This window comes from Strigops habroptila, chromosome 2 (assembly GCF_004027225.2).
Source record: "Strigops habroptila isolate Jane chromosome 2, bStrHab1.2.pri, whole genome shotgun sequence".
NCBI classification, from domain to species: Eukaryota; Metazoa; Chordata; class Aves; order Psittaciformes; family Psittacidae; genus Strigops; species Strigops habroptila.
Window position 1 is genome coordinate 61,285,793 of NC_044278.2, and position 12,521 is coordinate 61,298,313.

Here is a 12,521-nt window from a genome sequence, read left to right on the forward strand (position 1 = left end):
GCTGTCACCTTCAAACAGCCATGCCACCCTTAGTGAGTCACTGGAAATCTGTGTAAATTAGTCCCAGGATTTTCCAGTTTGTTATGAGGTTTACAGCAGGGCCAAGTCTAGGAGAGCACAATGAGCATGGTGAAAAAATCAGTCAAGTGAGAACAAACAAGCTAAAGGAGTACCTTGCAGTTATGTAGAGATATGTCTTTGTGGTTTAAAATTATGAATGCTTTTTGTTAGGAAGGTGTGCTTATTGGTCATGTTCACAGGCTACTCACAATGAAAGTTTAATTAAAACTCACAATTAGGCTATGCAAGAAAGGGAAAAAATGAATAGCTTATTTTGAGAAAAAAATTACATGTTTTATCCTCAAGCTTTTGGCCCCACAACGACAAAACACTACACAAATGCATGACTTCAATCATATACTGAAGTTTCCAAAATCAGGTAAATAAGATTGCTAAATTTAATCTCATATATTTTTATGCCTATCACAAATAGATAGGCATAAAAATACTTATTACTTAATTACAGTAATAATACTTACTACTGTGAGTCTCCCACAAGTGGAAATCAAACATATTATTTTCCTTCAATTAACTTAGAAAATCTATGTAGTTAACTGTATGGAAACGATCATAGATACATGTAAATAGCAAGCAGATTATATCGCTATTTTAATTTGCCAAATTTTAAAGTTGGAATATACGCCAGTACTCACCTTGTAAGTACTAGCTGGTGTTACAGCAGAAAGAATAAAATTAAAGTTGAGCTTGAAGAAAATCACCTTCAGAGTGTGGCCATTTAGCCATCAAAACCTGAGAACGGTCATGGCTCATTGGCTGAATGGCATGTCATTAAAGTACAACTCAAAAAAGTTTAGAGGCATTCTTACATGTGAAAACACCATGCCTGAAGAAACAGTGCTGTCAGGTAGGTCACCCAGCACTTAAATGTTTAGAACCTGGAGACGTGGGCAGGAACTCCTATCATCTCAGAGCTCTACTATCGCATTATAAAAATGACTGATATTCCACAGGTTGCGCTCCGAACATCGTGTGCAAGATAGACTCAAGAATTCAAAGCTTAGACAAGAGTCATCACATGCTGATTGATGGCCCTGTGTCACTCTGGTTTATAGGTTATGACCACTGGAGACTTCAAAATGAACTAAGCCAAACATAACAGCATCCTTTGCTCAGTGAAGCAAGGATGCAGGACTCAGAAACCAAATTGTTCTGTCAAAAAATAGAATACTTAGCTCAAAAAATCTGTCAGACTTTCAACACTTTGACAGCTTCCATATTCCATGCATGCAAAAGCAAGTCTATTGAATGCAGACAAAGCAACCAGAATGTTTCTTTGACATTAAAAATCACTAATCTGGCATATTACCCTTAAATAATTCACACATCTCTTTAATGTAGGTCTCCCTCTCTCGATGTTCTACAGAAGAAACATCTTCTTTAAAACAACCAAAAACAAACTACTAAACTATCCTTACATACAGTATAAAAGTATGCCCATAGTTTAATAACACTGATGAATGGCATATATTAACAGAAAAATAGCTATCTTTTAAGCATACAAATATCTAGTGTGTTCATCCTGTATAAGGACTGTCATTTACTGTGAAAGGAGAAATTTTTCTCAGCATATAAAATGAAACATGTTATATTAATGGTCATAATTACCCAATCCTTCAAATTCAGCTATATTTGCAATAAGGACATCACTTCGTAAGATACTTGCTTTTAATTTGCAATCTCATGTTCTTTAATTTCATTAGGAATCCTTATGTCTCACATCATTCTTGCTGAAAAAGAAAAATCACATAAATTTGGATTATTAATATTTTGCTGAACTTTTTGACATTCAGAAACTGCGAACAGCATAAAGTTTATCAACTCCAACCAAATTCAACAGAAGAGTTTTAGATCAGACATAAGCAATCTAAGGAAAAACACCTATCCAAACTGATAAAAGAATAAGTGACCATAATTTTCTTAATTTTTCTTAATTCTTCTATGTGCTGAAGACACATATAAAAGATTTCAACTGAGATTTAATGGCTAGTAGTGGCTTTCCAAGAGACTTTTTCCATGACAATTAGAAGAGTAAAGAATGAATGTTACATTAAGAGGTAAGAAATTACTAACAACTCAGAAAACATGCTGTCGCACTTTCATCACTCATACAGTTTAGGTCAAGGCACAAATTCCTGACTGGTCATTTTTTATTCCTATAGCTTTCTCGCTTTGTGTCTGTTTTGACTTTAAACTCTACTTTTCTTGTTGGGAAAAACTGACAGCAAGATACTGTCCTTCTGTCTTGCAGATGACATGTACAATTGCATACCTCAGCATCCCAAGGAACAAGGCTGGAGCTACAGGAACAGAAAGTATGACATAAAGTATGCAGAGAACCAGAACCTCATGTGCCTCCTTTACAATCTGTGGACAAGAGGATTGTCCTTTATGAAATATGCTGTAAAGTAGAGTGAAAAAAATTACCCGCTTAGTGCAGAATTCTCAGATGCTTGCAAGATTTTTTAAACTTTACACATTACAACAGTTTTGAAAACTCCACTATTACAGCCTAGTTCTTCTCCCATTAAATTAACAGATACATTACCCTACATTTTAAAGGAAGCAGGGTAAGCCATGCACTTTAGAAATGAGGCTATTTATGCAGGGTTTTATTCAGACCTTCTATCCAACATTCGGTTTGACAACAAAGATTTAGACTAAGGAATTTTCTTTATTTTTACATTTACATACATTTATATATAGGCTACTATTCCTCATGTACGGACTTGTGGGTGAGATTACTTAAAATGTACAGTTCTGAACCTATTTTATTGGTAGGCACACTAGCATACTAGTCTGGATCTAGCTTGCCTAACTTCAGGAACTTGAAAGGCGTCTATGTTAGGAGTCTAGTTGCTTTAGCTGCCGCAGTTGTCAATAGAGGTAGACATACACCAAGACAATTCAGCTGCATCTCAGCCTGCTGATACCATCCACGTGCAATTTTACACATGCAAAGCGAGACCAATTGCTACGAAAATAGGGAGAAAGTCCTGCCCAATTTGTCTCAATCATTTAAGACAAACTTAAACTGTGTGATAATCATACTAGCTCCTGATAGATATCTCACATCAGTAGTACTCTGATGTGAGAAGACAGCTTGTCAGACTTGACCAATACAAACTGGATGTTCAGAAAATTTTTTCTAATCATTTTCCACTATGGAAGAGTCACGCAAGAACAACGAGAAGAAATGCACCCACAGGCTTTAGAAATACAGCCTTTGACACCTCAATATTTGGTTTTGCCTCTCTATCTTAAGGGAAAGGTAACAGACATTTTAAGCCCAAAAGTTATGTCTTAAAGCATGAGAGCTTCTTCCCCTTTAAACCTCCCAGTAGCATAATCACTGGCCTGTCATGTAACACTGAAACACTGGCATTTATTTCAGAACAGTGTTAATTCTTCAGCAAATGTTAACACTCCTATTTGGTTTTACGCCAGTGGCCTGAAGGAAACAGGTTAACTGATTCTTTGACATATGTGAAAAATACGTGGCAACATCATCAAGCTTTATGAATCTTAGATCAACTCCTCTCCTTCTAGTTATATACCAGTGCAATTCTGTTGATGTGAATGGCATAATCCCCAGAAGAGTTCCCAAATGAGAGGCGAAACAAATCCACTGAAGTGTGAGCAGACTTTTATCAATAAGATGAAAAAAATCTAAAAGAATATTTAAAAAGGGAGAGGACAGACAAATTTCCCACTTAAATATTCCCACCTGCATCAGCTTTAGTAACAACACAACAAGGAAGCTCAGTAGGATAGTGAGGTGTCTGGACACCAGCTGTCGCTAACACCAGGTAACCTCATTCTGGTACTCGTCCAGCTGTTAAAGCGTTCTTTTGTACAGGGCTAGGAACGGATGCAGATTTCAACCCGTTTCAACTGAAGCTCAGGGAATTTTCAACCATTTAAAACGTCTTCTTGATTGTAAATGTGAACAACTTCTCAAAATGAACACATTAAATATCTTAAAAATGTATACCATTAAGGCTCCACCATTGTAAATTAAAGCTGGCTTCCTGTATCAGAACACAGGCAAGTGAAACACATATATTTCTTTACTTCTGAAATGTATCAGATTTTATGCTGTTAATGAATGTTCCTGATAAAATGTTGGTGGTAATAATTCAATTTTTATGCTCACAATAAGACCAACTAATAATTTTTACAGCTTTGCTTTCCCTCGCTGCACTGTGTTTATCTGAATAAGGTCTTTTTACAACCATGCATAAAGACAGCCACTGCCAAGAGAGAATTTTTTATAAGCCTTATTAGGAGGGGTTTCTTATTGCTCAGGTATGTCACTAAAATGTTCTTTCTGCTACCTAATAAGAATTGTGACACATGGACCTATTGTACTGAAGAAAAATGATAGCATATATGTTCAAATTTTGCTTGTTTGTAGCATCTGGATTCCTTTTTTTAAGTAAGTTATGAAATAGTCACATAAGGATTTCCCAGAACCAAGCAGCCCTTGACTCAGGAAGTAATATTGTTGGGCTTGCAGAATTTCAGAGACGAATTTGGCTAATGATCACAAGTTCAACACGGCATGAAAATTTCTGAAGCTGCTTTCTGAAGCTTCACATCCTGAGAGATTTTCCTGCCTCCAAACAGATGTTTGTAAAAAAGGAAATTGGAGTTATAATTTGGTTGGATAAGCAAATGTCTTCTGAAATGAGAGTGGCAGTCTTCTCGCAACCAAGTCCCAGCTTGAACAGCAGATGTGTCACTTAGGTAAAACTCCATTTAATTGTTCCAGACGAAAGGTCAAGATGTTTTAGTGCCTGAAGTAGCACAGAGTAGCACTTGAGTATCCACCAGTACAGCCAAGAATTCAATTTTCAATCTCCAGTCTTCAGCTGTAAAGAAGTGCATGTTTCTTCTCAGAAAATAATTGTAAAAATTATTGTGCAAGTCTAATTGTATTTTGCTCTGACCTAGCAAATGGCCTGTTGAATAACTTCACTTAATGCAAGTAGAGGTGCTCACAAGAAGCTGTGCTACGAAGCAGATGTTGTCTTGAATAGGAATCTTTTCACATCAGTTCAAGACAGTCGCTAAAAGAACCCCCGCTATTACTGTGGCATGAAGCTTGTATTTGGACAAATATAAATGCAATACATGACAACTTCTTCTGTTTAGGAGAACTAGAATCCTGGATCCAGCTTTAAGAACAAGATTCATCTGTTGATACAAAGGAATCAATCAACAGAAACCCATGGTCAACTTACACTATTTTTTTGAGTGCTTATTTTTAAAAGCATTTTTTTCCGACTTTAATTTCACAGTTGCAGGGCAGGTTGACAGGAAAGGATGGTGAAAATAAATTACTTTTCCACTTAGCACTTATGCTCCAAGGAAAAGGAGCATAAGTGTTCATTTAGCACTTGCTCACCAAGCCATGCATGCCTGCTGCCTGGAAGCTTGGACACATACTGCCGCCTGTGATCCATACGCTCTTTGGTTATATTTGCTCTTGGGCTGCATCTGTTTTCACTGCTGGTTGCTCATCACAGCACAAACTGGGGTCTTAGCACACCAGTTCCTTACAGCATCTGGCACAAATTCTGGGGCTTCCTTTGGGAAGAAATAAGGACACAGCTGTGTCAGGCACCTAAAACTAAGCAGTGCTCCCAAGTTCTCTAATGTAGACTTCTGCTACACCCGTGTGTAGTTTTAAGCCTGAGAACATGAAGAGCTTCTATCCCATCTGTATCAAGCAATGCTGCATTAACATTGTCCACACTGAGCTTGCTAGCGAAGTGGAGTCTGCAGCCAACTGTGAATCATGTATTAACATGCTAAGTAATGTTTGTAAGTAAATTCCATTATTTTATGTATATATATAAAGCATACCAAGCTCTGTAACTGTTTATTACAAGTTTCTGTTTTCCCCCTGTGGCTCTAAACCAAATCTCATTTACAAGTGGGAATGTGTTATTCTGCATAGTGAATACATACCTGACCTTTTATTTCTACAAAGTAATTTCCAGAAACAATGCCAAAAGCATTAGTGCCACTGACAGAGTGACACTGCAGCATTTCATATGCATATTTTCTGGGGAAAAGTGTTTGGAAAAAGCTGCAGGATTCAAATTAAACTTTATCACCTGACTATGCATGCCCACAATAACAAGATTGTATCTTAATATGACTGTGACCCCAACACACGCAGAGCTGGTCAGAGTTATACACACTGTGGGCTCCAACACTTCCTCTAGCAGGAAACTCTGCTGGAGAGAGGCTACTTAAAGCAAAGAAATTTCTGGAGTGTGATGGTAATGGAATCTAAGTGCTTTACTGATAGAGACTGCACTTAGGTATTGTGCTTAAATGTGTTGTTGAATTAAAGCTTTAGGACTTTTCATTCCATGTTCACACTTAACATTTCCCTTCGTATTTATTCTGCTATTACATAAATGTATCTGTGATGATTATCTCAACTGCACATGGCTGCAACCCAAATATTCATTAAAAATTCATTAAATAGCCATCACAGGATTGATAGTACTGTTCCTGTTTTACAGATGCCTGCAGGATTGTTCTGAACAACATATGGGCTGTGACAGTCAGGAGCCTATGACAGGACATACTTGTGATTAACCCTAGATGCATCCCACAATACCAAAAGCTTACATTGCCTAAGGTTGCTCACCAACTTATACTCAGGTAGCTTTAATTCAGCCACCAAGAGATGAATCCAGACAACCAGCTTTAAAATTCAACAAGCCTGAAAGTGAAACCTTTGCCTGTCCAGGCTGTTCTTTCGTTTCTTCAGAGTATATGCATTTTTCTGAATAAGGAATACAGGTTAGTATCTTAGGATTTCAACAGCTTTCAAGTGTATTTAACAGCTTTTGGAATAAACACTCTGTTTTGTCCAGCAGAGGGAGACGGGAGTTTTAGAGAAATGTCATACAAACACTAAGCGTAATAAGGAGGAAAATTCTTTCACTCAAATGTATAGTTACAGATTTCAATATGGATTTTAATTTATAAGACATAATACCCTAGATAATATAGACAGCTAAATACAGGCAAAATTAGATTTAAAATCATAATATAGTGCTTGACACTGATACAGGATTTGCAGCCTTCATCCACTTTAAGTCTGATCCTGTGCAAATAACAAAAGAAAACACACTTTTTCTAACATGATCTGAAAGTCCTACTGTGATTCTTGATTAAATTTTAAATGCAAAAATATTCAAATATGACATAAAAATTAGAACAAAAGCAGCCTTCACTGCCTTTAAATTATTTGTTATTCATGTCTACTAGCCTGAGAGATTTCTTGTCCAAGACAAATTTCTGTCAAGTATTTTAAAAATCTGATATAATACACCCAGTGAGTTTTTGAGTTACCTACTTCTTTCAAATGTTCTTTCTCTATATACAAATGACCCCAAAACACTCATTGCAGGGAGAATAAAAAGAGCTAATACAGAAATGTTAAAGTGTTCCATTAGTTAATCAAATAGAAAATAGAACTTTTTGCCAGAAAACTCAAAAAAGAATTATCTTCAATAAGTAATATTCTACTAATGATTTTTTTTTAAGTGAAAGTGTCAAACAGTAAGTGGAAACATTTTATTTCTTAGATAATCCCTGTGCATTTTTTTTCAAGCTAGAAAACTTAAACCTGATTTGATAGAAGTGAAAGAAGATATTTTAAAGGAGATCTCACTTGAAGAACAGCAAAAAACCAGCACAGCAAAAAACCAACACAGACCCAACTCTGTGTTAGCTGGTGAATGAAGTTGTCAGCTGGCGAATGAAGTTGCTAAAACACTGTCCATCATATTTGAAAAATCATGGCAGTCAGGTGAAGTTCCCCATGACTGGAAGAAGGGTAATATAACCCCCATTTTCAAGAAGGGGAAGGTGGAAGACCCGGGGAACTACAGACCAGTCAGCCTCACCTCTGTGCCTGGCAAAATCTTGGAACAGTTTCTCCTGGAAAACATGCTAAGGCACATGAAAAACAACGAGGTGGTTGGTGACAGCCAACATGGCTTCACTAAGGGGAAATCCTGCCTGACCAATTTGGTGGCCTTCTATGACGGAGTCATGGAACTGATGGACAGGGGCAGAGCAGTTGGCGTCATCTACCTGGACTTGTGCAAAGCGTTCGACACTGTCCCGCACGACATCCTTGTCTCTAAATTGGAGAGACATCAATTTGATAGATGGACCACTCGGGGGATAAAAAACTGGCTCGATGGCCGCACGCAAAGAGTTGTGGTAAATGGCTCAATGTCCAGTTGGAAAACAGTAGTGAGTGGTGTCCCTCAGGGATCGGTGTTGGGACCAGTCCTGTTCAATGTCTTTGTCAGTGACATGGACAGTGGGATTGAGTGCGCCCTCAGCAAGTTTGCTGATGACACCAAGCTGTGTGGTTCGGTTGATACGCTGGAGGGAAGGGATGACATCCAGAGGGACCTTGACACGCTTGTGAGGTGGGCCAATGCCAACCTCATGAAGTTCAACCAAGCCAAGTGCAAGGTCCTACACCTGAGTCAGGGCAATCCCAGGCACTGCCTCAGGCTGGGTGGAGAAGAGATTCAGAGCCGCCCTGCAGAGAAGGACTTGGGGGTGCTGGTTGACAAGAAGCTTAACATGAGCCAGCAGTGTGCGCTTGCAGCCCAGAAAGCCAACCGTATCCTGGGCTGCATCAAAAGAAGTGTGACCAGCAGGTTGAAGGAGGTGATCCTGCCCCTCTACTCTGCTCTCGTGAGACCTCACTTGGAGTACTGTGTACAGTTCTGGTGTCCTCAACACAAAAAGGACATGGAGCTGTTGGACCAAGTCCAGAGAAGGGCCACGAGGATGATAAGAGGGCTGGAGCACCTCCCATATGAGGACAGGCTGAGAGAGTTGGGGCTGTTCAGCGTGGAGAAGAGAAGGCTGAGTGGAGACCTCAGAGCAGCCTTCCAGTATCTGAAGGGGGCCTACAAGGATGCTGGGGAGGGACTCTTCATTAGGGACTATAGTGGTAGGACAAGGGGTAATGGCTTGAAACTTAAACAGAGGAAGTTTAGATTAGATATAAGGAAGAAGTTCTTTACAGTGAGGGTGGTGAAGCACTGGAATGGGTTGCCTAGGGAGGTTGTGAATGCTCCATCCCTGGCGGTGTTCAAGGCCAGGTTGGACAGAGCCTTGGGCGACATGGTTTAGTGCAAGGTGTCTCTGCCCATGGCAGGGGGGTTGGAACTAGATGATCTTACGGTCCTTTCCAACCCTAACTATTCTAGGATTCTATGATTCTAACTCCAGAGTCTAGAAGGCTAAGAGGAAAAAACCATGCCGTCATTCATCTGCTTTCTTCTAGTTTTGACTCCACTGTAGTGCTGTTTACCTTTGCTTAACTCCCTTCAGATATTCTAGTCAGTAACATCTGAGTATCTATGCTCATTCATATAAGTAGCCATATTAATGTCAAGAATAGCATGGTGTGGCCATGGATAACTATGAAACATAGCAGCATGCATTAATAAATAAAATAAAATAAAATAAAATAAAATAAAATAAAATAAAATAAAATAAACACAGTGTGTTTTACATGAGGAAACTCCTGCCAGCAATTTGCACTCAGGAAAAGGTCAATGGAAACCTGGAGGAAGCTCTTTGCAGAGAGCGCCTGTTCTTTTTTTAGAGTGGCCCAGTAAACCATGATCCCAGTGCAGAAACCCAGTCCCTGGGCCAGCTGGTTCAACTCTCACCTCCCTGTTTCACAACAGGACAAATGTATCACCCATTGCATATTTCAAAAGCAGTTGTAAAGCTACAGGCAGTGGGTTTCAACCTCACTCCAGCTTATCTGGCACAGTGCACTGTTCATAGGCTACTCAGATTCACAACTACAACAAAAGAGAGTCACTTGATAAGCAGCTCTTTGTTTTTCCTTTGTTAAGACACACCAGCTGATGTGCTCTGGGGATTACTGCATTATCAGGATGGTTGCATAACTGAAAGGGGAATGAATACCATTTCAAACCAGCAAATGAACTGCCAGGTGTAGGTATGAGAAGGACAAACAGAATCGGCACAGGCTTAACACAGAGAGGAAAACAGCAAATCCTCCTATGACAGAACTTGGAAGTAATGGTCACATTAAAAAAAAAAAAAAAAGAAAGAAAGAAAGAAACAAACAAACAACAAAACAATAATACCAACAGAAAAAGAACTATTATACCATAACTGTATATATTCTGCTTATTCTGTGTTATTTGCTAGTTCTGTTGTTGCCAGCCTTCAGAATTAAAACCTGATGTCAATGCCAGAAAATGATTGGCTTAAAGCCAGTCAGTCTTTTTGGTTTTTTGGTTTGTTTCCTGATTCTTTGGAAACTTTTCCTGAAATCATACAGGAATGCTGAACCAGTTCACTGACTTGCTGAAACCCGGACACTCACCCAGCCCCTCACCTGGGACCCTCTATGTCTATGATGTGAGTTGTGTCAGGAAAGTCATTGCCTGTATGTGGACCAAAGGATGGAATTCTGTGGCAATTTATTCAGTGAAATGGAGGTAAAGGAGTCTTTTTACCTAAATTAATCTGTCTGAAAACCAGGCATCTGAACAAAGACAGTTATAGAACTAAAGGCTGGCAATCGCAAAAGCTGATTCTTCCCTTTCTAAAAGAGGTGCACATACCCAAGAAAGAAAACCTGCTCAGGTGGATGGCAGTTTGCAATTTGGGTCAGGAAAGCTTCCATAGGTCCTTAATATCTTTTTCTACCATGTAGGCCAAGAAACACCACTGTCTGGACCGGCACAAGATGAGAGTCTCATGTCTAAAGAATTTGTGTCTTCTGTTTGATCATCTCGTCTTGGGAGCCATCTGCCTGAGTGCAGACATCTAGAACACAGCTACCTCTGCCCAAGCTAGTCATCTGTATACTTGCTGGAGAGAAAGGGGCACTTGTGATTGTATAGCAAATATTTAAACTAGTTAAAATCACAGAATAATGCAAGTTGGAAGACATCTTTGGTTTCCATTCTGGTCCAAACCCCACCTCAAAGCAGGGCAAATTAAGACTGGTCTTGCCCAGCTGATCAGATGAATCACTCTGGAAATGTCTGTTTCTCCCCATCAACCACAAAGGCAACCTGGATTTTTCATTCAGGGGTAAGCATCTGCATTTGTTGCCTTCTAAATTTACACATGAATCCTGCTCTAAGCATCCGTACACCTGAGGGATTAATAACATGAGTGCTGTGATAAACACAGAGCACAGCAGTCATGGCCACAGTGATTCAGAACCAGCTGGGAGATGCCCAGACACTGGTTACGAGGGAAATGTGAGTGCCACAGACACCTAAAGGCATTTCGGGCATTTATAGCTCCTGCTGTTACTCTTCTTCAGTGCTCTGAGGTTCTTGGTATGACCATGTAAAAGAATGGTGGGAGGCAAGAGATAAGCACCATATTCTCTACCTCTTCCATGAAGACATGAAGGAGGTAAAAGGCTGAATGTATGTTTATAGAGCTCTGAAATCTGGAATTCCAGTAGATACCACCTACAATCAACAGTTTTCTGTTATAAAGCCAGCTGTAGCAGTAAATCTTCTGATAACCTGATGTTCTCACCCTCACAATTTCAACTTTAACACTATGTTTGATTTCTTTGTTTTTCCTGTCTCTGTATCTTAATCCCATTTTATTCTCTCTGCAGAATCCAAAGAAAGAAATTCAGAAGTTCCTGGAGAAGAATGTGAATCAGGAAGTTCTAAACAAGAGACTCCGTAACACTTCATTTCCAATAATGAAGGACAATCCTATGCCATACTATACTACAGAGTTTCAAGGAATAATGGACCTCTTTGTTTCCCCGTTCATGAGACAAGGTACTGAAGTTTGTTATTGTCATAGACTCTGTCTTCCTGGTCATCATTCTGTTTTGAAATAAGCCTTGAAGTACAAGTATCTAGTGAGTCATGGCTAATGGGCTTCAGGAAATACTGGTAAATTAATATTTTCTGTTTTTTTGCTTTGCTGTTTCTTAGCAGTTGTCAGGGACTGGAAGAATTATTTCACTGTGCCACAGAATAAGAAATTTGATGAAGCTTATAAGAAAAAAATGGCTGATTGATAACCTGCTTAGCTTTCACATGGAATTGTGATTATTAGAAATGGGATTTACCCTCTGTGATCTTCAGCCTTTTCCATTTTATGTATTTTGATTTTCCTTCACAAAATTCCTGTGTCCCTAAGAATTTCATATCTCTCTTTCACACACCACTGATTTTTCATTATCATGGAGTGCCCAAATTATGAGGAAGTTTAGTTTTCCCTGAAGAAAATAATCCTACTGGATACTTGTCATTCATCCCTCCTACAGTACCTTTCAGCATCGATAAAAATATTTCAGACATGCTTTGAGATTTTGTCTATGTAAAACTGTAGATGATATTGCTGGCATTTTC

The 12,521-nt window shown here is 39.0% G+C and overlaps 1 protein-coding gene across 1 annotated transcript; it reads left to right on the forward strand.

Moving 5' to 3' along the window:
• Positions 1–822: 822 nt before the first annotated feature.
• Positions 823–12,187, forward strand: SULT1C4 (sulfotransferase family 1C member 4). Its single transcript, XM_030477560.1, is given in 4 exon segments — positions 823–925; positions 11,462–11,556; positions 11,771–11,942; positions 12,102–12,187. Coding segments are annotated over 4 exon segments (456 nt in total).
• Positions 12,188–12,521: the final 334 nt, after the last annotated feature.